At 43.1% G+C, this 27,566-nt stretch overlaps 1 protein-coding gene across 3 annotated transcripts in view; it reads left to right on the plus strand.

The window, feature by feature from the left end:
* SCN10A (sodium voltage-gated channel alpha subunit 10) overlaps positions 1-27,566 on the plus strand; it is an 89,814-nt gene that overhangs the window by 20,364 nt on the left and 41,884 nt on the right. For 2 of the 3 annotated variants that reach the window (XM_032409229.1, XM_032409230.1), the window contains exons 4-13: positions 2,640-2,768; positions 3,339-3,430; positions 5,405-5,596; positions 6,028-6,094; positions 9,744-9,885; positions 10,026-10,223; positions 10,941-11,111; positions 14,324-14,617; positions 17,005-17,116; positions 26,944-27,182. In XM_032409229.1, coding sequence (XP_032265120.1) covers positions 2,640-2,768; positions 3,339-3,430; positions 5,405-5,596; positions 6,028-6,094; positions 9,744-9,885; positions 10,026-10,223; positions 10,941-11,111; positions 14,324-14,617; positions 17,005-17,116; positions 26,944-27,182 — 1,636 coding nt within the window. The remainder of the gene's footprint in view (positions 1-2,639; positions 2,769-3,338; positions 3,431-5,404; positions 5,597-6,027; positions 6,095-9,743; positions 9,886-10,025; positions 10,224-10,940; positions 11,112-14,323; positions 14,618-17,004; positions 17,117-26,943; positions 27,183-27,566) is intronic. The other variant, XM_032409231.1, reaches the window with a different exon arrangement.

The raw sequence follows: 27,566 nt of genomic DNA on the forward strand, positions 1-27,566 counted from the left end.
AATTTAGTCCAACATATCAGGCTATCCATCAGGTTCCATTTTTCTTGGGGAAATCACTCCCGGAGTCCTCCATCTCCTGACTCAATATGGCCTAGGTGTTCTTGAAGCATGATGTATGGCTCTTTTCTGGAGATTTTCCCTTCTCCATTTTCTTTTGCATTCCATTTGTCTCTCCCCTGCATCCCCAGATCTTCCTCTTTGTTGGTTACTTTCTTATTTGGGTGGAGCATCCTATGTAACTTTCTCAGATGGTTAGATGGAAAGTACATTTTCTGAGACTTGGTATATCTGTAATTGTCTTTATTTTGCCCTCAATATAACAGTTTATCTGGAGAAGAAATTCTATATTATAAATTATTTTCCTCAAAATTTTGAAGGTATTTGTTCCATTGTCTGATACTATCCAAGGTTGCCATTGAGAAACCTGATGATATTTTGATTCTTAATCCTCTGGTTGTAACCTGTGATTTTCACTCCCTCAAAAAAAGTTAGGGTCTTCTGTCTGTGTACAATGTTATGAAATTTGGTGATGTTATGCCTTGACATTCATTCATTTTCCTGAACACTTCTGGGTATTTCTAACTGAATTCTTGGATCCTTCAGTTTGCAGAAATTTTCTTGAATTATTTCTTTGATAATTTTCTCTAGTCTCTCTGTCTATTTCTGGATCTCCTATTGGTCAGACATTGTACCTGCTGGTCTGACTCTCTAATGTTCATGCTTATAAACTACCTCTCATCATTTTTTTGGTCCCACTTCCTGTAAGATTTCTTCACCTTTTTTTTCAGCTCTTCTATTAATGTTTTACTTTTGCTATCACATTTTTCTTTTCAAAAGTTCTGTTTTGTTCCTTGAATAGTCTTTACAGCCTTCTGTTCTTGTTCTATGTATCCCATATCTTCTCATCTCTTAATTCTCTAAAAATATTCATGATAACTTTTTCCTAACTTTTCTTCTGCTCCCTGCATTGTCTCTTGCTTTTCTTTCTTTCTGTTTGGTTGCTTTAGTCTTTGGTGTTAGAAGCATCCTTCCAATTCCTGATGCTCATTGCCTAGTGGTTCACATTAAAAATACAGCATCTTCTTGGGCTATTAACCTGACTGTCAGGCTTCTAGAAACTAACTGAAAGGCAGAAGGGAGTAGGTGGTGGGAGGGTTGCCTGCCTTTCAGTGTATAAAGTGTCCTTTATACTCCTGTTTCAGCATGTAACTCTCTCTCCCTGTTGTTCAACTCTTGAAAGAATGAACATCCAATCTATTTCCAGAGCAGAGGAGGCAGTTCTTCACTGAATGGGTTCCTCAGTGAATAGCTGTTTCTTGTAAAGACTTTCAAGCAGTATCCAGCTCCACCTGACAACCTCTACCAAAACCCCACTTTCAGAAGTATTTAGTGTCTCTATGTCCTAAGCAGTCCTGCAATGTGGGTTGGCTTGCTTCTGGGAACTCCCCACTTCCCAGCTCAGGTTTTAGCTTTCTTGGGTCTGCTCTGTCAGTTACTACCCATCCATCTGCTTCCTAGTTTCCAAAATGCTGTTGTTGTGTTCTCCATTATCTCCCTCCTACTGGGTTTATGCTTTAAAAAAAAAAAAAAGGGAAAAATCCTTCTACTAACATTTAAGAAGGATTTCAGAAAGGATAGAGGTAAATACATATGTTCAATCTGCCATATGTAATCAAGTCTTTCCATTTTTAATACCAGTGTTTATGTTTATGATTTTATAATTTAAAAAATTGACTGTACCCAAAATTATGTGTGCATCTGAATCCCTTTGGTTCTGGAAGGGTAGTTCCCTCTGGCTAGCAGCATTAACATCTGCTGGGGAATGTGTTAGAAATGCACACTCTTAGGCCCTATGCTTGATTTACTAAATAAGAAACCCTGGGGGTAGAACCCAGAAATCTATGTTTGAACAAGCCCTCCAGGTGGTTCAGATGCTTGCTAGAGTTTGAAAACTCCTGCCATAGGTGACTGAGGGATTCTGAACATTTGAGAAACACTACCTTACTCTCAACCTCACCTCTAGATCCATCTCTTCACCTCCAAAGCCACAAAGTGCCCAGCAGACTCAAAGGACTATTTGAGATGACTTCCTCTGGCAAGACCCAACCTCCAGAGAAAATGTTTAGATGTTTTTTTCTTAAATGACACCTAGTTGTTTCCTGCCTTATATGCCTCTTAGACTGGGATTCCTGAGTCCAAAAACACTTGCAGACCAAGGATGGTGGGCGAAGAAAAGACAGTTGGAAGTAGAGAAGTTTGGAGAGGAGGGACATAGCAGGGCCTCCACCTCTTCCACATGTCAGCCAACAGCAGGTTGGGAGAGGAGCTTTCAGCTTCCCCCTGGGCACCTCAGCAAACAGGAGCATCCTTGTTCTGAACCTTCTGGTGGTTCTATACCTACCATTGCCGTCTGCCCACGTTTTCAAGCCAAAGATGCTGCCAACTCTCTCAGCTGCACACATCCATCTCCATCTGTGTGACTTCTCTGAGTTCCCCGGTCTTGCCTCCTTACCTTAACTTCTTCCTTTTCCCCACCTTGCTGATGATCTTTGCACATTTCCCTATGGAGCCATCCTAGTAGCTCCCCTCTGAACTCTCTCTATGGCACAGTTAATACTCCTTTCCCCCTTCCTTCTCAGGTATGTCTTCACTGTCATTTACACCTTTGAAGCCTTGATAAAGATACTGGCAAGAGGATTTTGTCTAAATGAGTTTGCTTACCTGCGAGATCCTTGGAACTGGCTGGACTTTAGTGTCATTACCCTGGCGTGAGTATTTCTCCATGCTGATGTATATGTCTGCATGGGGCTCCTGGGTGACTCACGCTCTGGGGGTGTTTCCTCATCTCTATCCAGCTCCCTTATATGAAACTGCATGGCCTGGGGTTTCCTTGCTTTTAAGTGTTACGTTGATGGTCACTTTAGGATTAGTCCCATACCTTCAGGTAGAAGTCAGAGACCTCAACTCTGAGCTAATAAATGGCCTGTCAAAGTGAGCAGACAAGGCTTAGCCTTGTACCTACCTGACCTGAAGTTCTTTGCCTGAGGAACCAGTGTTTGAGGAGACTTGTTGGCCAAGCCCACATGCTTGAATACCCATCCATACATGTAGTGCACAGAGCCCTCAGGATCATAATGCATCTTCTCAAAGGGGCCATTTTAAAAGCTATTGCAATAATTAAATCAGAGTGTCAGTCTATAGGTGGAAGTGCCACTAGATTTTGTGTCTGTTCTGGGTCCTTCTTAGGCTCTTGTTACCCAAAATTGTCCTTATTTATGCTGCATACATTCCCAGGACCATTTCCTTGCAGAGATACTGACCAACTTCTGGTCCTACAGATACATTGGTGAAACGACAGATCTCCGAGGGATCTCAGGCCTGCGGACATTCAGAGTTCTTAGAGCTTTAAAGACAGTTTCTGTGATCCCTGGTGAGCTGCTTTACCATTACATGTTTTCATAGAGCATATGCTGGTTTACACAGCCTAATGTCCTACTTTGATTTTTGCAAGAGTCCTATAAAGCTCCAGGGCATAAACTGTTGTCCCCATTTAAAAGACAAAGAAACTGAGGCCCAGACAGCAGAAAACACAATCCCAAGTCCTCACCACTAATGAGGCAAAGTGTCACCTGGAGATCTAGTGTCCCAATTCCTAGGCCAATGCTCTGTGCATAATACCTCATGACATCATCATCAATAAATGACAAGAAGGTCATGTCCTCATTTTATGTTCTTGTTGTGGGGTTCAGGCAAACCTCCAGTTGGAGGTTCTCATTTATACCCTAAACTAAAGGTATAAACTTGAATATAAGGAGGAAGAGTGTAGGCAGTCCTAGGCTCTTGTGAGTGTCTTTGCCATTTCCATATACCTGAAAGCTTGAGCCTCACTCTTGTCTTTGGACCCACAGAGGAGAAAAGAATTGGGCAATTCTTGATTACAGAGAATTCAGAAACAAAAGTGTTCCACCACAGCTTATCTTATCGAGCCTTCAAGACTTCTGTTGTCACCAGTATCTCAGGGATACACCTTACCCACCACTGGGTTGATGGAAAAGATGGTGAGGCCAGATACCAGGCAAACCACTGAGACAACTTCCACCTTGTGGCCTGATGGATTATCTCCTTTCCCTTACCCCTGAGAATCCATGCTTTCATCTGGAAAACAGAAACACTCAAGCCATGGGGGAAGTCCTTTCTACCATTCCATGTCTGGCTGGGCAGTGAAGGATTAGAAAGTCTTTGCCAACTTCCACTGGACAAGCTTCCTCATGAAGAGAGCCATAGCGAGAAGTAGTCAGTGCTGCCACCTGGTATCTCTCTCACCTAATCTTAGCCAGGAAGACCCTGAGTCTTGTTTATAAGACCTGTCCAGTCCAGACTCCCTCTCTGATCTCATCTCTCTCCTCTACCTGCCTTGTGTCATGTTCTAGAATCTACCTGTAGTTCTACAAATAGTCCTTGCCTTTGCTCATCTCCCAGGCTTTGGCCCTGCTGCTTCTCTACTAAGAGAGTCATTTCTCTCTTCATTCGACTCATACTCATTCCTCAGGCCTCTGCTAAGGTTTGCCCTCCTCAAGGAGACTCCCTGGTCTCTCCCAACTTCCTCACATTCCACCCCATCCTATCCCCACCCTAGGCTTCAATTAGGAGTTGCTCCTATGTGTGCCTACCTGCTCAATAACGCAATGGCATTCCCCATCAGTTGTTAAACAACCCCACCACATGCCCTTGCCTTAGCCCCCTGCTCAGCTCCCAGCCCAAGAACCAACAGAGCTAGTGCACAATAGGTTATTTGTTAACCAAAATGACAAGAAAAGGATCAGTCTCAGACTGCTTCCCTGTTCAGAGCTCTTTTTGCTACTGTGAATCTGCTCTCTGAAAGAAGCTGATATTATTCTCCACAGTTACAAATCCTCCCTCCTTAAACAAGCAGAGACCTCAACTTTACTGCCAGCTGTGCTTGTCCTAATGCTCTCATGGTCTCATTCTATTGTTGTGTTTGTCTCTCTGTGTCTTTGTGTTTCTGTCTCTCTTTCTCTGTCTCATTCTATCTCCCTTGCATCTCTCTCTCTCTCTCTCTCAATACACACACTGAGGTCCATGTGTTTCCATCCTCAAGCTGCCTCCCAGGACTGAATCATTATTAGCCTTACAATGATAAGAAATACATCATCTGGGTATGTTGTCACATTCTTGCAAGGAACAATAATCTCTGTCTCCATCTCAGGGTTATTGCAAGGCTTAAATGGGGAACTATGCTTGGAACTGCCTAAAGTTTGTAAAGTACCTCACACCTATATGTAGTGAAAGGATAGGATGGTTAAGATGCAGGCATGCCAGGCATGCAAGTGTGCTGTGTGTGGTATCTCATCCATGTGGGAGTGTTGTTGTCATCTTCCCACAGGACTGAAGGTCATTGTGGGAGCTCTGATCCACTCGGTGAGGAAACTGGCAGATGTGACCATCCTCACTGTCTTCTGCTTGAGTGTCTTTGCCCTGGTGGGTCTACAGCTCTTCAAGGGCAATCTCAAGAACAAATGTGTCAAGAATTGTGCGACTCTCAACGAAACGGGCAATTACTCCTCTTATGGAAAACAAGAGTGGAACTTCTGCCATAGGGACAAAGGTCTGGTTGGCAAGGGTGTGAAGCCCCTGCATACCTATATAGAAATATATTTTGATTCCTCTTTCCTGCTGAAATGCTTCTCCTGAGCTATGTTTTACTTTTGGGTCCGCATTTTCTGTTGTCCAATGTCCCTTTTACAAGAAAATAAGCTATAAATCTAGGAGCAAATCATTCTGCTGGGGGAGGCTCAGAGCTAAAGTCACTGATCAACTTTTCTCTTCCCAGATGGGACATTCCCCCTTCCAAATGTCTCAGCATGCCTACTGAGAGCACATAGCCAAGGGAACACATCTTGCTCAGGCAGAAGACTTAGGAGGTGTTGCCTCCACCACATAAGACTTAAGCTAGAGGGTTCAGAACTATATTCATGGCTTTCATTTCTCATTTCTTCCTTTCTCCTGCAGATTTCTACTATAATAAGCCAGGCACTTCAGATCCCTTACTGTGTGGCAATGGATCTGATGCAGGGTGAGTGCTCAACCCATGACAAAGCACCAATGCCCAGCAGTCCTTTCTCTTTGTCATTATCATTTTCTGGATAGAGACTGGTTTGCAGACCCCAAGGTGATATAGAAATTAATAAGTCATGTCTTTTGCCATCCCAGGCTCATGGGGAGGGAGTGTAGGAGTTAGCTTTTGCTATGTAACAAACAGCCCCAAGATTTTGTGACTTACAACACTAGCCATTTACTTAGCTCAAGATTCTGCACATTAGCATGTTGAACTGAGATCAGCCTGGTGTTCTGGCATTGCCTGAGCTTATTCATACATCTGCAAACAATGGACAGATTAGCAGGGGCCAGCTGATCTAGGACAGTCTCAGCTGGGGCAGTTTTTCTGTTCCATGTGGTCTCATCTCCCAGCAGGCTAGCCTGGTCTTGTTCTCAAGGGCAGAGAGAAGGTTCCAAGAGAAAGAGTGGAAGTGTACAAGGTCTCTTGAGACCTAGGTTCAGAACTGGCACAATGTCACTTCTGCATTCTATTGAACAAAGCAAGTCACAGGCCAGTGCAAATCCAAGGGATGGAGAGATAACCTTTACCTCTTGACTGGAGGAGCTATGGCAATTTTATGGCAAAGGGGTATGGATACAGATAGGAGAATAGTTGTGGCCATTTTGGCAAACAATCTACCCCAGGAAGGAACTAATATAAATACGTTTTGTGTCAAATGTTCTACATTTAATCATCACAACTCCATCATATGGGTTTTGTTATCCACACAGGAAGAAACAGGTGCATCAGCCTTTGCCATTTCAAATTCTTACAGAGGCTAGATACATAACAAATGAGAGGATTAGGCTGGGTGGGAACTAGGCGATGACAGTTTGTGCCCCATTTAGAAGGGCCAGCCACTGCTCAGCCCAGCTTTTGGTTGCCACATGGAAATGTGGGTCCACTGCTTCCAGCTCGTCTAACTTTTAAAAAAAGAAAGACAAGAATTCAGATTTTTATGTGAAATCTCCCAACTACAAACATTGGCCACCAATTCCAAAAAATGTCTACATATTGTGGGCCAAACAAAATATTTCTGCAAGCCAAATTCAGCCTGCAAGCTGCCAATTTGTGAGCTCTGATGCATATACATAAAGATGCTACCCTGTGAAGAAGCAGTGCTATGCTAGAGGTTCCATGGGCTGAGGGGACACAGTGAGGTGATGGTGGGAGGCAGTGCAGGAGGTCAGGGAAGGTTTCCTGGAGGTGGTGGTTGCAGTGAGCACTGAAGGACAGGCAGGATGTCTCCAGTTTGGTTGAACAAGAGATCGTTTGGATGGAGGCCATTCCAGGTGGCAGAACAAAATGTGAAACAAAGCAAAGGGGTAGATTTCCCCTCAGGCTTGCCTGCTGCTTTGACCACTGGAGCAAGCATGAGCAGAAAGTTCAGGCAACATATCAGCAAGGCTTATCTTTCCCATCTCCATGTTGGGGGTCTGGAGCCCAAAGCCCATATGACCCCACTCTGAATGGCTAACATCCCCAGATTGCCCAAGTGGAGCTGGGTGGGACCTAAATGGAGCTTTGTCTTAATCAGCTCACTAGACAAACAATCTCAGATAGAGCTGAGAATTTGATCAACATAGGGTCCTTGGCCTCTTTCTTCACAAATGCACTTGGCATTTAGTTCTTTGGTTCAGAGATAGGGCTGTTCTGATGTCAGTTTGCCTTTGACTTAAATCTAAACCAAAGGCCTCCTCAGTGTCTTTTTTCCTGTCTGGATAATGGTATTTCTCATGGCAATGGCTCCAGGGTAGCCTAAGCACTATCTGTGGTAAAGTTATGGGGTCCACTCATGGCCCCACAACCCAGCTCCAAAATAGGCCAGACATCCTGCTGGGCAGGTCCTGGCCAGGAAATAAGTGTATAAGGCTGGGTTGGCAAGGGAGGCCAGCTCAGGGTGAAGGGCAGAGTGAGCCCTGAAGGACATACCATGAAGATGGAAACTGGGTCCTGTACTGGGCCACAGAGAAGCCAGAGCCCTGAGCTAAGGCCCTCACTGACCAGTGGCACTGTGGGAGGAAAGTCCGGGGTCTCACAAGCACTAGGAAACACTTAATGATTTCCAGCATTCTTTCAAATGTATTCTTCTAGTCCATTCTTTTGGTCTCTTCAGGTTAAAAATAGCAGGAATTTTAATTTGCAATTTACATATAATATTTACTATGTTGAAGGCACCATGCAAAAAGCTTTGTAGTATGGTCTCATTTAATTCTCAGAGCAGTTCATTATTGATGTGTAGCAACTGTAGTGGAGTTTAATGGAAGACATGGAAATAAGGCTACCCTTGGAGTTAACTAGCAAACCTACAGGTAATGGGTTGACTAGCTCCTTTGGAGAGCAAATCAAAAGACTGTCTGTCTTTAAATGTGGGTCTAGAGAGTCTAGGAACTCACAAATCTCCAATCAAGATTGAAGATAGAATTGGTATTAATTATAGTCAAGTTGCTGGGACCCTAATCAATTGTATGGGTCCCAGGATTGTGTGTTTACATGGATGTCTAGAATAAGGACAGCCCCAGAGATTGGTGTTAGTGGAGGCATGCTGGAGTGGTAGCATCCCAAACTACAAACCAGGTATTACTGTTTTCTCAGCAAAGCCATGCCACTGAGGTAGGTGCAAACACCTCACATGCCTTTAGCTTAGAGATACTTCTTGACATCAACTTACTCCCTTATCATGAGAGAGTGAAGAGTCAGTCCAGCACTGCCCACCCCAATACTCACCATGTGGTCATCTTCAATTTGGCTTTCCTTCATAAGTCAGTCTTCATAGGCTACTTGACAGTTATATTTCTCCTTTTGAATGAATACATTGGCATCTGTGTGGTTTTAGCAACTGTCTTCTTTTCTCTGAACCTCAGCTTCCACATCTGTAAGAAAGGATGGTTCAGATGATTAATTTATAGCATTTGTAAAGCACTTAGGAGAGAGAAAGAGGCACACAGTAAGTGCCCAGTAAGTGGAAAGTGTTGTTTTCATTGTTATATATAATTGGTGAGTGAACTTGACTAATGTGAGTCCTCCTTTGATGGACAGGTTGGCAGATGATGCCAAATGGCTCAGGTTTTAAGTCTGAATTATTGATACTGATTCTCCCTCCCCTGGTGTGAACCTGCAGAGAGTTTGCCACCTTATGGGATAATGTCTGGGCAGTCAGCTGGCCTTCCCAGGCCACTCCCCTCTGCATGAAACTCTGAAGTGAAAGTATTATCATCCCCATTTAAATGGGCAAGAGGGGGGCGCCTGGGTGGCTCAGTCAGTTAAGCATCTGCCTTCTGCTCAGTTCATGATCTCAGAGTCCCAGGATTGAGCCCCTTGTAGGGCTCCCTGCTCAGCAGGGAGCCTGCTTCTCCCTCTGACCCTCCCCCCTCTCATGCTCTCTCTCTCACTCTTTCTCTCAAATAAATAAATAAAATCTTTAGAAAAATAAAATAAAAAATAAATGGGCAAAAGGAACTGAGCCTTAGAGAGATCAAGGTCATCCAGCTAACAAGAGGGAGGCCAGGCCTTGAGCTCCAATCTTTGACTTCAAACCCTATGGTCTTCCTATAGCCCTGGGCTGCGTTGCCCCCAAGAAGCAGGGAGGCTATGCAATTGATGACCTTCTCTATTCTTGCTGCAGCCACTGCCCTCAAGGTTATATCTGTCTTAAAACATCTGACAACCCAGATTTTAACTACACCAGCTTTGATTCCTTTGCTTGGGCTTTCCTGTCACTGTTCCGCCTCATGACACAGGATTCCTGGGAACGCCTCTACCAGCAGGTATTGATCTGCATGTCCCCCTACAGACTTGTTTGGAAGCTGGGGAGTCAGATGCATGCCTATGTTTTTCCTGGAGGAGCCTGGCAACATCAGAGGCCCATAAACTTTTGATACAGATCTCCTTTCTCTTGAATCTGCAGACCCTGAGGGCTTCTGGGAAAATGTATATGGTCTTTTTCGTGCTTGTCATCTTCTTGGGGTCTTTCTACCTGGTCAACTTGATCTTGGCTGTGGTCACCATGGCATATGAGGAGCAGAACCAGGCAACAATTGATGAAATTGAAGCCAAGGAGAAGAAGTTCCAAGAGGCCCTTGAGATGCTCCGGAAGGAGCAGGAGGTCTGTGAGGGGTGGATGCTTCGTGAAGTCTGTTGCAGGCTGCACATTATTGGGCAGAGGTCTGGATGAACCATTTAGATTAAGATTGTCATTCTAGGGAACTGTAAGAAGATTCATTGTACCTTAAGGACCATCTTAGGTCAGGTTTTCTTTAAAAAGAACCCAACGAAGATCTTGTGCCACTGATTTATTGAGGGGTGCTCTCAGGAAAAGGAGAGAGCAGGAAGTAGGATGAGACAGGAGAAGCATTAAACAAGAAGGTGGCCTCAGCTAGAGATGACCTTCAGCCTGATCCCATGGGGAGCTCTGGGGCATGCCTTGTACCACAAAGTTAGCTGTACCTTGAGGCAAGAGGGCTGGCCTTTTATACCCCCATACCTGCCCCAGCCAAATGTACAGTCAAAGGAAATATTCTACAAAATACTGTGGCTGTGATCAATTAGCAGCTTACACTCAAGCAGCTGAAGATGAGTATACTGACCTGGTAAAATGGATTTGGTCAGGGCATCAGCAGGGCATACTACAAGATGTGAATGAAAGGGATAACCCAGAGGTGGCTCTTCCTGCCATGCCTCAATCCCACTACCACCCAGGTTCTAATCCTGGCCTCCTCTGTTTTAGATGTCCTCATCTCTGTGACACCGCATGTGTAAGGGACAAATTCATGTTAAGCTCAATCACATATTGTTGGCTGCAGCTGCTGTTCTCTCTCTTCAGGTGCTGGCAGCGCTGGGGATTGACACAGCCTCTCTCCATTCCCACAATGGATCACCTTTAGCCTCCAAAAATGCCAGTGAGAGAAAGCACAGAATGAAACCAAGGGTGTCAGAGGGCTCCACAGACGACAACAAATCACCCCAATCTGATCCTTACAACCAACGCAGAATGGTAAAAGGCTCAAGTTTGTTCTCTAAAGATTACCCACCTTTGCAGCTGCTATGGACAATGATTGGAGTGGGAAAATGTTTGTAGCAGGGAGACAGTTGGAGGCACAAAGATTAGGAGGATGTTATAGTAATCCAGACAACACACTGACCCCCCACCAAATGGTGGCCTAAACTAGGACAGGGGCATTATAAATGTGAAAAGGGGGTGGATTGTGACTTCTATTCAGGGTAGGGGACAATAAGACTGGAACTGTGGAATGTGGAAAAAGGAGAGAGGAGTCCAATATGACTCCCAGTTTCCAGAACTGGGTAATTAGATGGGTAGTGATTCTAAGGCAGGAGCACTGGAGGAAGAACCCAGGTTTGTAGGGAAAGTGGTGAGCCCACATTGGACACACTGACCTTGAGTTGTCCATGGACCTGTGGACATCAAGGGTTTGCTTCCTTCTAACACTCTGATCTGCAATTCTGTCCAAGGTGCTGAAATAAATTACAAGCTTATTTCTGACCTCATGTCTCAGCCCCCACAACCCAAACTCTCACCTGTTGTTGGTACAGAGAATTCCAGATCCATCTCTGATGCAGTCCAGCCTAGGAATAACTTCAGTACCTCACTTCAGACCCTGTAACAATTCTGTTCACCACCCAAACCTTCTACATCCCACTCCAAGATTCCCTATACTCACCAAGTTTCCTCCCACCACCTCACTTTCCCTTGAAAGTCCTGTGTACTCCAAACATGCCCTTTCCAGAGACCAAGAGATGACAACCCCTTTGTGGAAGAGTAGTTCCCACACTAACAGTATGGAAAAGGGGATCGACATGGCTATTTTTCAGGCCTCCTGACTGTCACTTCCCTCTCAATCTCTTTTCCTATGCTCGTCTGAAGGATGTTCTACTTTTTATAACATAGTCTCTGTAATCCCCAGACTTATGTGTGCCTGTATGTGCACAGACATGCTCACATGCACACTGGTCTCAGTGACATACACACTTCGGCATTTATCAGATTCTGTGCCCTTCCCTTCCTTGCTCTGCCTCTTTTGAGCAGCACCTGGCATGCACAGGGTACAGATCAGAAGATGTTTGAAAGAGGATTTGACTAGGGCTCTGACAATCACAGAACAGGATGAATCACAGCTTCCATGGAAATGTCAATGATACTGTGAATTGGGCTTTAATTCCCCTCATTCAGTCAGTCCCACATAGATTAGCACCTGGATGTCCAATAATTGTTTGGTGTGTATGTGCTCCTCTCTCCAACTAGATTTACCTTCAAGTGGACAAAAGAGGAGCTGTGTCTTTTTACTTCAACAATACTAGGTGCAATGGTGTAAAACATGGTCCATTTCCCAAGGACTTCTATTTGGTGGAGGAGACAGATATAAAAACTATGTGTTATGTACTATATTAGGGAAACATACATGGTGTTTTGGGGATAGAAGAGGCATCCTCTCTTATGGGGGTGGAGGTGTATCAGGAAAGGCTGCATGGAGGAGGAGATAATTGAAATGAATAGTAAATAGTAAGTATTCCTCCAATAATTGAGGACTGCAAGAGAGGGGAGGAGGAGTATTTTTCAGGCCTAAAAGAGAACATGTATGTGCAAAGGCACGGAAGCACTATTTGGGTACTTTTTGATGCTCACTAATGGATTGGAATTCATTCAAGAGGGCATCCCCTTCCTCTTTTCCCAGGTGTGTTCATGTAGTAAATAGCCCATAAGCAGTTTTCATATAAAGCCATTTTCTAACCAGCAGCGGTGAGTGAGAGATTGGGGGTAGCAACTAGGAGAGACACAGCAAGGGTTTCAGGGAAACCACAGGACACCAGTTGGTCTGCCTGGATGATACATTTTAAGGCAAGTCTAGTGCTTAGATTCAGAGGTCATTGCCACCATTTGTCAAATAGGTTAATTCTGAAATATTAACTGGTGGCCAGGGAAGCAGTGCCATCAAATATGGGACCAAAATCTTCTTCTTAGTTTCTTCATTGGTTTGTTTAGTGCCCAACTGCAAATAACTCAGCCATCCCATTTTTAATAAAGATTTGCCAGATCTGCTCCTTTACTTCAAAAGTGGGACTGATTTGTGGATTTTTTATGAGTTCCATAATCCTTGGACATATATTCTAAGTAAAGAGTGCCCTGTTTATAATACTGAGATTGCAAAGATAGTTGCTGAACAGGATTGGGCTCCAAATAATCCAGAAAGGAAACATCAGTTCTGTGGGATAGGGGGATAAGTAAAGAGGACTCTAATGGACAAGATGTCCTAACTTCAGTAGTTTAGTAAATAAAATTAAGGAAGGGGGAAACATTCAGCAGTATGATCAGAGTTTGCTAGGAAGTCAGTGTGTAGATCTTGAAATACTTCATATGGCCTAGGACAGAACTGATAACTTGTTATGGTCAAGCTCCCACAGTGGTCATGGGTACTAGCCAACCCAGGCTCCAGTGGCTCTAGGCCTGTGAATTAGCTCCTTTCCTCTGGCAACTGTAAGCCTCACAGTTCCCTCAGCGGGAGATTTTGATGGGAAATGTTTATTGATTTGGAGGAATGGCATTATTCTTCCAGGAAATTAGGCTGTAACTCTCCCTTCAATCTCTCCACTGTTGACTATTCAAAGTTTGCCTCAAGGGATCCTGGAAGCTCATTACATTACAAAGCTCTTGTCTCCTTTGCAGCACAAACTCTCACATTTATATAGGCTGGATCTAATGAATTGCAGGACCTAATTTTCAGACAATAAAGTGCACTTGTTCATTCCACAACCATTTACCAGGCTTGTTCCAGTACTGGTGTGCAAAATAGTCTCCTTAGGTCTCAGCTTTACATGTGGAGCAGGGAATTTAAGACAGCTTTGTCCAGCCCTATGGGCAAATGCTGGTAAAGAGCTGATCCTTCTGGGTGACAAGGTTGTCTTCTGATATTTTTGCCCATCATGACCTATTTGATGATCTTAAGGACCCTATAATCTCTCATCTCTCTTGACCTTTTCCCAGGCTACATCAAAAATATTCTTCTCCTCCATTCTCTTCCCATGTTTACCTAGAATACCCGTTAGATCTGTGTCTTTAATTTTCTTCTGGAAGTTCATGAGAATAAGGGCAGGGAAATGGGAGTGGGTGGAAGAAGTGTTGAGCTCCAGATTTGCCTATAGGCTCAGCTTCCAGCCTGCCTTTATCTCTTGCTCCTTTGGGGCAATGCCCAGTCTTTCCTAGGCCTCACCTCTGGGAGACGCCGGGCTAGCCATGGCAGTGTGTTCCATTTCCGTGCCCCTTGCCTGGATACCTCATTCCCTGATGGAGTCACAGATGATGGAGTCTTTCCTGGAGACCATGAGAGCCATCGGGGCTCCATGCTCCTGGGTAGAGGTGCTGGCCAGCAAGGCCCCCTCCTTAGGAGTCCACTGCCTCAACCCTCCAACCCTGGTCCAGGACGTAGAGAAGACAGACACTCCACGTTGTCCACCGGTGAGCTTGCCCCTGGGGGCATCGAAGTCTCGGTAAGTTTGTCTATGCTCCATACTCTTGGGCTGCCCTCCAGGTAGAGACCAAGAAACCCTGGGTGTCACTCATGGAAGGGTCCTTTAGGCAACACTCTAACATTTCCCAGCTATCCCCATTTTACAGATAGAGCAGGTGAGAGCCAGAGAGAGGGATTGGGTTTACCTGGAGGTCGAACAGGTTTTCTGGTTTACTCTGCAGTACATAAATACAAATTATTTTCCAGTTGATCCCTTTTTTTTTTTTTCAGTGTTCCTCTATCCCCACTCACTATCACTGCTTTAGAGACAGGCCTGCTTGTTTCCTGGATGAATATGAGAAAAATGGAAAGTTCTCTTTCTGCCTGTAGCTCTGTGCAAACTATGCTGGGCTTAGCACATGGGATCCAGTGAAATTCTGGGAGTTGCCCTGCACAGATATTAGCAGAAGCAAAGTATCCCTTGCTTTACTCAGAGAAGCAATAACTTGCCAAAATGTACAAATTAGGCAACAGCGACTAACTGGCAAGCACTCTTAATAGAATAATGGCAGAGTGTAATGGCAAACCAGGGACTCCTTATTGGATTGAGAACTGTGATTTAATTTGAGCTCTCCCTTTAGTTTCAGTAATGATGCTTCTAGTGTTTTTCATTTGCCCTCTCTGTCTAGCCAGGGACACAGAGCAGTTTGCAAACAGACTTGTAAACCGACCATGATATGGCTCTACTGACTTGCATAAGTCCTACAGGGTTACCTTAGCTCCATCTCTGACTGGACGCCATATGATCCCAGCAAGAAACAGATGAACCACCCCAATGGGCAAGTGGGGAGAGTTTATTGAAGTATTTACAGAGGTGTACACTGGGCTCTGAACTAAGGAGGGACAGTGAAGCACCTAGAGATGAGCAATAGTAGGGAGCTGTTACATGCTTAGGCTGAAGAAGTGAGAGGAAGGACCAGAACCAGAACCCAGCAAGAGCTGGGTGGCCCAACAGAACTTGTGAGCCAGGTGGAAGACCACAGCCATGACCCAGCCACAGCCTAGCAGGGAAGAAACCAGGTGACAGCCTACTCCTCTCTCCTTCCAGACTCTGATCTTCTGTCTGTGCCTCTCATTGGCCGAGCCTGACCAGGACAGGATGGTGAGGGTGATGCTGCTTGTACAGACCACCCTCCGCAGGCACAGAGCAGAGTAGAGAAGGTGGAGAGTGGGTCTCCAGAAGCCAAAGGAGAATCACCAACACAAAGAGGTGCTTTAACACTCTAGAAAATACCTCATTCAAGAATTTCTCCCTAGATTACCACTCTCCTAGATATTCTGACACTGATTCATAAATTACTTGGCTAGTGCAAGATTAACTCTTTAAGCCCTTCTGTGTCACAAGGATGTGGGTTTCAATCACAGGTGTGCCACTTACCAGCCAAGTCACCTGTAACAAGTTCCTTAAATTCTTCAAGCCCCCAAGTGTCCCATTAAAAAGGTTTCTAAATAGCTGAAGGGTTAAATAGAATCATAAAGTGCCTGCATTGATACACATGTGTCTGACAAATAACAATAGCTGCTAGCATCTCTTGTTGAGTCTTCATGGTTGAAAACTTTCTGAATGTTCTTTATATGTATTAAGGCACTTACTACTGTATACCTATGAGCTTTGCCTATGGCAGGTGCTCAAAGATGCTTGTCGGATTTGGATTCTGAATGGTTGTGTAGCACCAAATCAGCTGCTATGGGCCCCGGACTTCCCATATCCAGGGTAGTGTGTGACTAAAGTTAGGGGAATGGAACCCAGATGGAACTTCCAGTGAAGGCCTAAAGAAGGAAGGCTCAAAGGATTGTGTCAGATAACTAACACTGGAGAATCAAGACACACAAATATTCCCTCAGAAGGAAAAGGACTGTGAGGAGTTTAGAACTGGGTTGTATGCTGGGGAGGGAAACGAGCCTATTAGAAAGGAGGTCAAGAAAACTTGTCCTGGAGAGGAAGTCTTTGTGAACCTGTATGCACAGTGCAGACAAAGTCTTAGAATGACTGCCTGGTCCACTGCTCCTGCAGCTCTCACTTACCTTGGGTAGAAACCCTTGAGACAGCCCTCATCCCCACCTTGGTGCCCAGGGACCTGTCCTCAAGCAGGAGTTTGCAGAGTCTCAGGTGAGCCTGGGTTATAGAGTTAGCTACAAACCTAGATTCTGCTTGTACCCCCAACTCTGTGTCCTGGTCTTCATGCCTAAGCTCTTACCCCAAGTTCAAGAAGCAGCCCCATTTCCCAAAGCACAACTGCAGAGGATCATAGCTTCACCAGGCAACTTGTGACCACACAAGACTGGCCAATAAGAGGCTAAGTGACCTGTATTTGCCACTGATGACTTTAAGTTTGGGGAATATCCTGACTGTTTGTGTCCCAGCAGGCATTTGATGCAGGACAGAAGAAGACTTTCCTATCAGCTGAATACTTGAATGAACCTTTCCGAGCCCAAAGGGCAATGAGTGTTGTCAGCATCATGACCTCTGTCCTCGAGGGTAAGTACCACTCATTGGAATATCCATCCACTGTGCTACAATGAGTCTGCATTTGAGCAGCAAAGGAGATGCCCCAAACCTGTGTCAAAGATGTCACCCATCTGTGTCCTGGGATCCTAAATACTGCTCCTTTTTATGCCCTTGGTCCCATCACCCTTTATCAATGTGTTTTTTTAGAAGTATGGACAATTTTTTCAAAAACAATAGAATCTGATGAGTTTTTAATGCCCTAGTTTCATCTCTTGTTCAAATTTACATCTGCTTCATATGTATTCACAAAACTAAATTTGAGAAAGTGATCTGGCAGGCACCATAGAATTTCAAGCTACCTCAGGTATGCAAGAAATTTTACAGTCCTTAATTTTCAAATACAGCAGAATTATCCTGTCATTTTTCATGGTTGTAACTTTTATGGTTATAACTTAATTTTTGTCTCAAGCCCCCATTATGCTGAGCATTGGAAGATAATTTAAGTAAATTAATCAGTCAATTTAACTAAATTCTTGTTAATTCAGGGCTCCATCAATCAAATGGGAATCCACTTAGCCTCCTCAGAGATGTGTTCCAATTGCTTACACCAAACCAGGAGCTGGAGGAAGACAGTGGCACTGGTTCACAGTCACCTGACACTCAAGTTCCCAAAGAGCATGACTGCATCCTCCTTACCCTGAGTATAAAGCCTGTCTTCTTATCCAGCCTTTATTTTGCCTCAGGGTATGGAAAATATGGCCTTTGTCCTGTCCAGTTACTTGCCTCCCCTAGACAAATTTAACATGTACTGGGCTAAAGGAAGGAGAGGAAGCTTGGATGCTGGTGTGTTTCTAAGAAAGGGCTCTCTGTGTGCTCCCCCACCAGTCCTGGGCTGAATCCTAACTGTGAGGGAGAGCATGACAAAACAAAAAAAGAAACAAAAAAAAGATGTTTGAGGGATTTGAAAACAGAACCAATCTATGCTTTACTTTCTAGGTGAAGCGAGAGGGAGCAAGTCTTAGGAAAAGACCCACATACCCAGCATGGCACAGAAACTGTACAGTAGAGAGGGCAGATAACCCACCTGGGTAGAAAAGACCTGAGGCAGCCCCAGAGAGTGCCCTGTGACCCGCATGGCAGGAGAGTAGCTGGATGATGACCTTGCCCCCGTTGAGGGCTGGAGAAGGAAGTGAGTAAGAGGCAAAGAGGGAACAGCCATCTGGGCAGCTCTCCCACCAGAAACCACATGGGAACTATGATGACTCATAAAATACACTTGGCAATGACCAAGGACCAGCTCAACACTCCACTGTTGGTGAACCCTGGGCCCTCCAGAACTCAGACACAACTTAAGATGGTGAAGTAGTAGCAGACATTGAATTAACTCAAACAAGGTCCCCAGGTTGGGGACTTGCAGTATATATTGAATTCATTCATGGGGGGAGAAAACCTTTAAGTTACATTTCTTGCATACATGAGTTTTTTTTGTGAAATGTGTACACATTTCAGTAACAACAGTGTGTACATATTATACATATTCTCTCATATTATTTTCCCTCATTAGTCATTATTTAAAAATCACATTTCATTGTAATAATGTCTGTATGCCTAGCATTTTTCATGGCTGTTTAGAATGTAACTATGCTGCTATGCTTGTGATTTTTTATTGGCCAGGTGAGTTGCTTGGATTCTTTTTTCTTTTTGCTATTAGCCATCAAACAGTTAATGTTAAATACAAACAGCTTGTTTTTTCATTTATCCCCCAAAACTATCAAGCTCCATCCTTTTTTTTTTTTCATTTATTTACTATTCAACAAGCATTTGTTCAGCACTTACTATATGTCTGGCATTATTCTGGTGCTGGGAATTCAGTGGTGAACAAGATAGAAGCCTGCACACATGGAATTTACATTCTGGGGACCAGGGTATACAGATAATAAACACAAGTAGATATTCAGGTAGTGATAAGAAGTAGGAAAAAAATAAAGTAGGGAAGGAGATGGGGAATAGAGGACTACAGAGGGGCTATTTCAGATAAGATAGATGCAGAAGGCCATTCTCCCTAAGGAGACCAGAAATCTGAATGAAGTAAGGGATTCAGACTTATGAGAACCTAGGGGAGAGACTTCTAGACAGATGAATGGCAAATGCAATGTATTTTGCAGGAATGAGACAAGAATTAAAAAAATGAGTGTTCCAAACACAGCCCAACTCAGGTAAGAACAAAAGAGGTCTCAGAATCAATGAGAAACAACAGAGGATAATAGTTAAGAACACAGACAGTGGAGCTAAACTGCCTGGGTTGGCATCTTGGTTCTGCCACATAGGGTAAGCTGTGCAACTTTGGAGCTCTATTAACTGCTCTATGCTTCAATTGCCTCACCTGTAAAACAGGGAAAATGTATTTATCTTGTAATGTTTTTTGAGGATTAAGTGAATTAGCATAAGTAAAGTGCTTAGACCACAACGGGCACTTAGTAAATGTTCAGCAGATGTTAGCTATTCTTGTTTACTCAATTGTAAACGAGGGCAGAGATGTGTCTGTTTTGCTCACAGTTAGATTTCCAGTACCTGGCAGAGCAGTGCTTGGCATATGGTAGGCATTCAACAGACAGTTGTTGAATGAATGGTGAATGAGAGTGATACACAAAAGTGACATTTGGGGATGATGCTAATTATAATGACCTGCACTGATAAATAGGAAGAGAATAGGAATGGTCAGATATCCTGAGGTAGGACAGACTCCCCTCAAGGAAGATGCTGTGTGAATAGACTAGGAAAAGCAGGAGACACACTGACATTTTTAAGAGAATATGGGTAAAGACAACTTCAGATTAGGGCAAAGAGGTCAAAGTTGTTTGAGCATAGGGCAGATGACCTCTGATCTTCTCTGGTTGGACATAATACCCACGACACTCACAGAGTACATGAAGGGTGCTTGGCACTGTCTGAGTTGTGATAGGATTTACAGAGACCACCTCTTTGGGAGTGATTGTGCCTGAGAAAGTTTGGCTCAAGCCAATAAGAACTTGGCAATTCACTGAGCTCAGGGCACGTGAACCATCTATGCTTGGCACACAAGCTAAGACTTGGCAGTTGTCCAGACCAGAAGACCAGAAGCAGGAGCACAACAGTAAGTACAACCCAGTTTCTGCCCTCATGCTGAGTGGGAGAGAGGGACTTGGAACAAGTTATTACCAGGGTGCTGAGTGTCTTGAAGGAGAAGTTCAGGATGCTAAAGGAAATATGGTAAGTTTAACCTGGAATTGAGGAAGTATTCCAAGCAGAAAGGACAGCAAAATCTCTGAAGCAGAAGAGAGCATAATATTTGAAGAAATGAAAAATCCTGATGTGGCAGGAACACAGAGAGCAAGGAGGAGAGGGGCTCAAAATAAGGCTGGAGAGATGGGCTAGGGCCAAACCTACAGAATTTCCTATACCAAATTAAAGATTTTGGACTTCATCCTAAAAGCAGTGAGGTGCCATTAAAGGATTGGAGGCAGGGGAGCTACATTTGCATTTTGTAAAGGTTACTCTGAATATGTGTAGAGAATGGAATTAAGAGGGGAAGAGTGTTGGCAAGGAAACCAGTTGGGAGGAAACTAGCTGAGAGATGGCAATGCCTGGACTTTGGGGTGGTAGCCGTAGGAGTGTTGGGAAATGGGAGGATTAAGAGCTATCTAAGGGACATAAGATTCAGGACTTGGTGGTTCACATGGTTCTGGCATAAGCAACTGAAGGGATACTGGTGCAACAGCTCATAAAAGGAATACTTTAGGGGGATTCATTGGGGCAAGATGAGAGGAAAGATCATAAATTGAGTCTGGGACATAGCGGGTTTCAGGCACCCTTGAGACATTCAGGTAAGGATTTCCAGTGGGAAGTCAGATTTGCAATAAATGGGTCTAGAACTTAGAAGATGAGGGTGACCTAGAAATACATATTTGAAAGCTGTTTGAATGTAGATGGTAATTTTGGAAAGGTGCAAGTGGATAAAATGTCAAGGGAATTGAGTAAGAAGAGAAGACCTGGGACAGAGTTCTAAAGAAACTATAATGTTTAGTAATTGAGCAGAAGAGACAGAGCCAGCAGAGGAAGCTGAGAAGGGATGTTCAGAAATAGGAGAAGACCCAGAAGAATACTACACAGACCCAGGGGTCTGAATTCCTTCAGGAAGAATAGAAAAGTCAAAAGAGGCAATGCTGTAGAAAAATCAAGTAAAATCAAGCCCAAAAAGAGTCCAGGGGCTTTAGTTACAGGGATGTCTTTGGTGATCCAAGAAGTGAGGATTGGCAGAGTAGGGGAGGAGTTGAAGAATGGAGGTGTGGTGGGAGGAGAAGGAGATATTGTATATAGACAACTTTTTCAAAAGTTTGCCTGTGAAGGGAAGGAAATAGTAAAACGTCACCAGGGTGTAAGTAGCATTGCTTATTTATTTTCTTGTATGGAGTTTTAAAAAAGTATATTTACATGCTAATGGGGAGGGTCTATGAGAATGAAAAAGACTGAAGATAAAGGAAAGAGAGAGAATATTCAATAGATTCCTGACATGGCAAGAGAGGATGCACAAGTGGAGAGTATTAATAGGAGAAATGGCATCTCTAATTGTAGCAGAAAGAAAGGAAGAAATTTCTTTCTGGATTAGCTTTCTGCAGGAGATTCTTTCAGGGGAAGAGCTGTGATCATGTTCCAAGCTAGCAAGTGCATGATTCTCTTAGACTCTGTATCTCCCCAGACATTCAAGATCAGCAATGTGAAGGCTCTTTACAAGGCTGAGTCTTTTCCTGTCCTGCCTCACAGACAGGCGCTTCCTGCCATAATGGCGCCTCTGCAAGATTTCTCATGCAACACTGCTTCCCGCGCTTTTTAGTGCCAAAATAGGTCCAGGGAAGTGCCTGCTTTTGTTTCAACTAGAGATTGTTGATTTTGCCCCCAGGATGTGTCAACTGCTTTAGAAAACTATGCTTTGCCAGTTTACATATCTGTCATCTCAAGTGTCCTTTCAGAGCATTCTCCTGTACTCTGACTGACCTGTGCTATATTTGATAACCTTTGCACAGAACTTATGATTTGAGTTTTACAGATGTTTCCTAGTTTCATCAAAAATAGAGTTTGCATTTCTATTTCTCAGGTTTGATGCCTTTAGTGGTTTCTGGAAGCAGAGGGGCAGCACATTCTTTTATTTATTATTTTCAGTTTTGGAAGAATAATTGACAAAACTGTAAGATATTTAAAGTGTACATTGTGATGATTTGATACATGGATACATTGTGGAAGGATTTCCCTATCTAGGTAATGAACACATCTGTCACACCTCACACATTCATCTTTTTTTTTTTTAAGATTCCACATAGAAGGGATACCGTGTAATATCAGTATTTACCTTGCTCTGTCTGACTTATTTCACTTGGCATAATGCCTCAAGTTTGAGGGCAAACACCAAGATTTCCTTCTTTCTCATGGTTGAATAATATTCCCGTGTTGGGGGGAGGGGTGTGTATGGGTGGGTGGGTGTGTCTCTCATCTTCTTTATCCATTCATCTATTGATGGACACTTAGATTGTTTCCATGTCTTGGCTATTGTGAATAAGGCAACAATAAACATGGGGAGTGCAGATGTTTCTTTGAGATAGTGAGTTCATTTCCTTTGGATATACCCAGATGTGGAATTGCTGGATCACATGGTAGTTCTATTTTTAATGTTTTAAGGAATCTCCATACTGTTTTCCACAGTGGCTGCACCAATTTACATCCCCTCCAGCGGTGCACAGGATTCCCTTTTCTCCACATCCTTGCCAACACTTATTATCTCTTGTCTTTTTGATGACAGCCATTCTAACAGGTGTAAAGTTATATCTCATTGTGTTTTTAATTGCATTTCCCTGCTGATTCGTGATGTGAGCACCTTTTCATGTACTTGTTGGCCATTTGTATATCTTCTTTGGAAAAAGTGTTTATTCAGTTCCTTTGCCCATTTAAAAATCAGATTATTTGTTTTTCTGCTACTGATTTGTAGGAGTTATTTATGTATTTTAGATATTAACTCCTTATCAGATAAGTGGCATGCAAATATTTTCTCTCATTCCATAAGTTGCCTTTTCCTTTTGTTGATGGTTTGCTTCGCTGTGCAGAAGCTTATTAGTTTGATGTCATTCTATGTGTTTACATTTGCTTAGTTGACTTGCTTTTGGTATCAAATCCACAAAATCATTGCCAAGAATTTGCATTTCTATTTCTCAGTCTCCTGGATGCTTTTGTTGATTTCTGGAAGTAGAAAGAGCAGCACATTCTTTGCTCCATTATTTTAAATAAAATCTCCTTATCAAATTTTTATTTAGAACACTTTTGTTTGAATAGGCAATTTTTTTAAGGTTTTATTTATTTATTTGACAGAGAGAGACACAGCGAGAGAGGGAACACAAGCAGGGGGAGTGGGAGAGGGAGAAGCAGGCTTCCCGTGGAGCAAGGAACCGGATGCGGGGCTCGATCCCAGGACCCTGGGATCATGACCTGAGCCAAAGGCAGACGCTTAATGACTGAGCCACCCAGGTGCCCCTGTATAGGCAATATGTTATACAGGATTTAAAACATACTAAAGGACATATAAAAAAAGGGAAATATTCCTCTGTCTATCCAACCCTCCTCTCCAGAAACAATGTCCAAACCAGTTGTTTTGTGTTTCCTCCCAAAAATATTCTATTATGTTCAATCAAAAAATATATAGTCTTTCTTCTCCCTTGCAAATGGTAGCATATCATATATGCTATTCTGTGCCATAATTTTTTTCTCTGAATATATTTTGAAAACCATTCCACATAAGTACCCTTATATTTTCCACTAACTGTTAGTATTATGTTGTATAGACATACCATAATTTAGTTAGCCATTCCCTTCTTGATGGGAAGTAAATTTTGCGGTCAATACACCACTTTCTACATGTACTATAGGTTAAATGCCTCAAAATGAAATTGCTTTGTCATAGGGGGTAAGCATTTTTAGTTTTGAACAACAATGGATGTTCTGCATAAATATATCAACTTTCACCCACCCAAGCAATGGGTGATACTGGCTTTCAATCCACATCCTCCCAAACACAATTATCAAACTGTTTTATCTTTGTTAATCTGTTCCATGAAATAATATCTTCTTATTTTGCATTTACCTCATTTTGAGTATTATTGGAAATGTCTTCAAATATTTATAAACCACTTGAATTTTCCCTTTAGAAACTGTCTAATCATTTTTCTATTGGTTTGATCTTTTTCTCATTGATTTTTAAGAGTTCTTACATACTAATGAAATGAGCATTTTGTCTATGACATGAGCCACAATTATTTTTCTCAGTTAATTTTTTACTTTATTTGACAAAATGTTTTGAAGATTTTTAAGGCTTACAAAGATTGTAAGTCATTACAGCAGTGTGATAGTAAAAATAAATAGTTTTATCTATGGAAGAGAAATGGACACTTGCTTATGAAAGTATATGGGCATATATGGAAATAACTTATGACCAAAATGAAATTTCAAATTCTTTGGAAAATGAGATATTATGCAATAAACAGTGTGGATGTAAATAACCAGAGGTTGGGGCGCCTGGGTGGCTCAGTTGGTTAAGCGACTGCCTTCGGCTCAGGTCATGATCCTGGAGTCCCTGGATTGAGTCCCGCATCGGGCTCCCTGCTCGGCGGGGAGTCTGCTTCTCCCTCTGACCCTCCCCCCTCTCATGTGCTTGCTCTCTCTCATTCTCTCTCTCTCAAATAAATAAATAAAATCTTTTAAAAAAATAAATAAATAAATAAATAAATAAATAACCAGAGGTTGGAAAAAAATAAACTGGATCAATATCTTAATCCTTACTCAAAATAAACTCCAAATGCACTAAAATTTTAAGGGAAAGGTAAAGCTACAAAAGTACTAGAAGAAAATGTGTATAGGTATTTTTTTAAATATTGTGATGAGAATAGCTTATATGCAAGGCATGAAAGCAAGAAAACATAAAGAACAACGTGGATAAATTTGACTACACACAATTTTTTAATTTACTTATGGGAAAATAAAACAGCAAAATTTGGGAGCATATATTTATTTCTATAAATTCCTTTCTTTTGAAAAAATATATATAGCAAAAAAAATTCAAATACTACAGATGCATATACAATGCAAACTAGGTCTCTCTCCTACTAAAGATTTCTTGCTGCTCCCCAGTATCCTAGTGCACTCTCAGTTTCTCTTGTATCCTTCATGCAATATGCTATGCATTCACACACACACATACACACACACACATCACATCACATCACATCACATCACATATATATAAAGGTTTTTTTTCATCTCCATAGATAAATCTGTCTCATCTTTTTTCATAATGGACTTTATCAGTTGTTTCTATTATTATTATTATATTATTCTTATTATAAACAATGGACATCATCTTTCCTTGCCACATGGGCTGGTATATCTGCAGAGTGCATATCTTACAGGGGAATTTATAGATAGACCTAAAGCTATATAGTTGCCCTCTGTTGAGGACCCATCCACATGGAGATTTAGTGGAAGCAGCTAGAGATGAGCCTGGTACTTAAGGAAAAGATCAGAAACTCAACATATATTCTGGGGGCAGATAGCATAGCGACAGGTTTTTTAAGATTGAGATTACCTAGAGAGAGAAAAAAAGAAATATCAAGGAAAGAATGCTTGGATCTCCAACATTCAGAGGCAGGAAAAGAAGAGACAGGAACTTAAATTGAGAAGAAGCAGTCACTGATATTGGAGAAAAACCGAGAGGTTGTGATGTCTTGGAAGATAGACAAGGGATTTCAAGGACAGCATTACAAATTCTGTCCAATGCTGTGAGAGGCAGAGTAAGGGGATAACTAGAAATTGATAATTTAAGTGTGGAAGAGGTAAAAGCCTGATTCCAGGGGTCAGGGAGGGAACAGAAGTGAGAAAGTTAAGTGTAGAAAACTCTTACAAGGAATTTTGCTGTTAAGGGGACAGTAGATGAAGAATAACAAGGGTTCCAGGGAGATCTTTTGAAGAGATACACTTAAAGCATGTTCATGTGCTGATGGGAATAGTCTAGAGGGCAGAGAAAGGGGATGACACAGGCCTTGAGCAGGTACACAGGTAAGAGTAGAGTGAGCTCATGTGCTGGGCAGGGTACAGAACATGGGAACGGACTTGTAGATTCCTTGTAGACTCAGTGAAAGGATGAAGAGGAAGTTCTTTTGTGAGTGGTTCTATATTCTGAGGGAAATCAAAAGGAGCTGGTCAGCAAAGAGAGAGTAGATAGGGGGAGGTTGGAGGAAAGAGAGGAAATGAGAAATGTTAGTCTGGAAGACTGAAGAAGTGGACTGAAATGGAGAAACAGCAGGATTTCTGGATTGTGACAAACTGGGGTTCATGAATTGCTGATGGGACCAGTCAGCATGGTTGTATAGTTTTTCTATATAGTTTTCTATACAACCAGGTTTACATGGTTGGGTGTAGGTGCAGAGGAGTCTGCATGTTCAGGGGAGAAGAGGAGTGGAGAAGGGCAAGGGAACTGAGCATGTCTGCAACGGGGTATATAGAGGGGTGGATGTGAAATCTAAGCCCGGTAAACTGAGAACTAAGAACATGACATAGGTGATGGGCAATTAAAAAGTGTAGGGTCCATGCTTTGGGGGACTAAATGAGGACAGAGATTGGACTGCACTTGCTGGACTGAAGGAGCTCAGAAAGTAGGAAATGGTCATCAGAGCAGGGTGCTGGGGTGGAGACCACAAGTGGTACTAGTATTGACAAGGTCTAGGGGATGGGAGTCTGAGGGGATGCATGGCTGACAGCTGTCATCAACCACATCTGTGATACAGAATTCGAGGAGTCTGAACGGAGGTGCCCACCCTGCTTGACCAGCTTGGCTCAGAAGTATCTGATCTGGGAGTGCTGCCCCACGTGGATGAAGCTCAAGACGCTTCTCTTTGGGATTGTGACGGACCCTTTTGCAGAGCTCACCATCACCTTGTGCATTGTGGTGAACACACTCTTCATGGCCATGGAGCACCACGGCATGAGCACCACCTTCGAAGCCATGCTCCACATAGGCAACATTGTGAGTACACTGGCAGCCTTTGCCCAGCTGTCATGGAGGGGAGGCTTTGGGTGCGGTAGCAGCGTGCCTTCATTCATTGGAGTGTTGATACAGCTAGCTGAGAGCAGAGGGGTGGTGTTGGACATGTGGTGGCACTGAGAGCAGGAAGTCAAGTCTGGAGAGCCAGGCTGAGCTGGTGCAAATTGCTTTTGGACAAACCAGCGCAAGGAAATGGACCTAGAGAGTCCTGACTGAAGGGCAGCTAGTTCCCTCTTTAGAGAACTTAGGTCAGGCCCTTGAATTCTCTGGATCTCAGCTGCCTCTATGTTGAAATTAGGATAAATGTCACTTCCCCATCTAAAGACAGCCTACGGACTTGCAGAGTTTCCTCCTAGTTCTATTGCT

This window comes from Phoca vitulina, unplaced genomic scaffold (assembly GCF_004348235.1).
Source record: "Phoca vitulina isolate PV1807 unplaced genomic scaffold, GSC_HSeal_1.0 scaffold10, whole genome shotgun sequence".
NCBI classification, from domain to species: domain Eukaryota; kingdom Metazoa; phylum Chordata; class Mammalia; order Carnivora; family Phocidae; genus Phoca; species Phoca vitulina.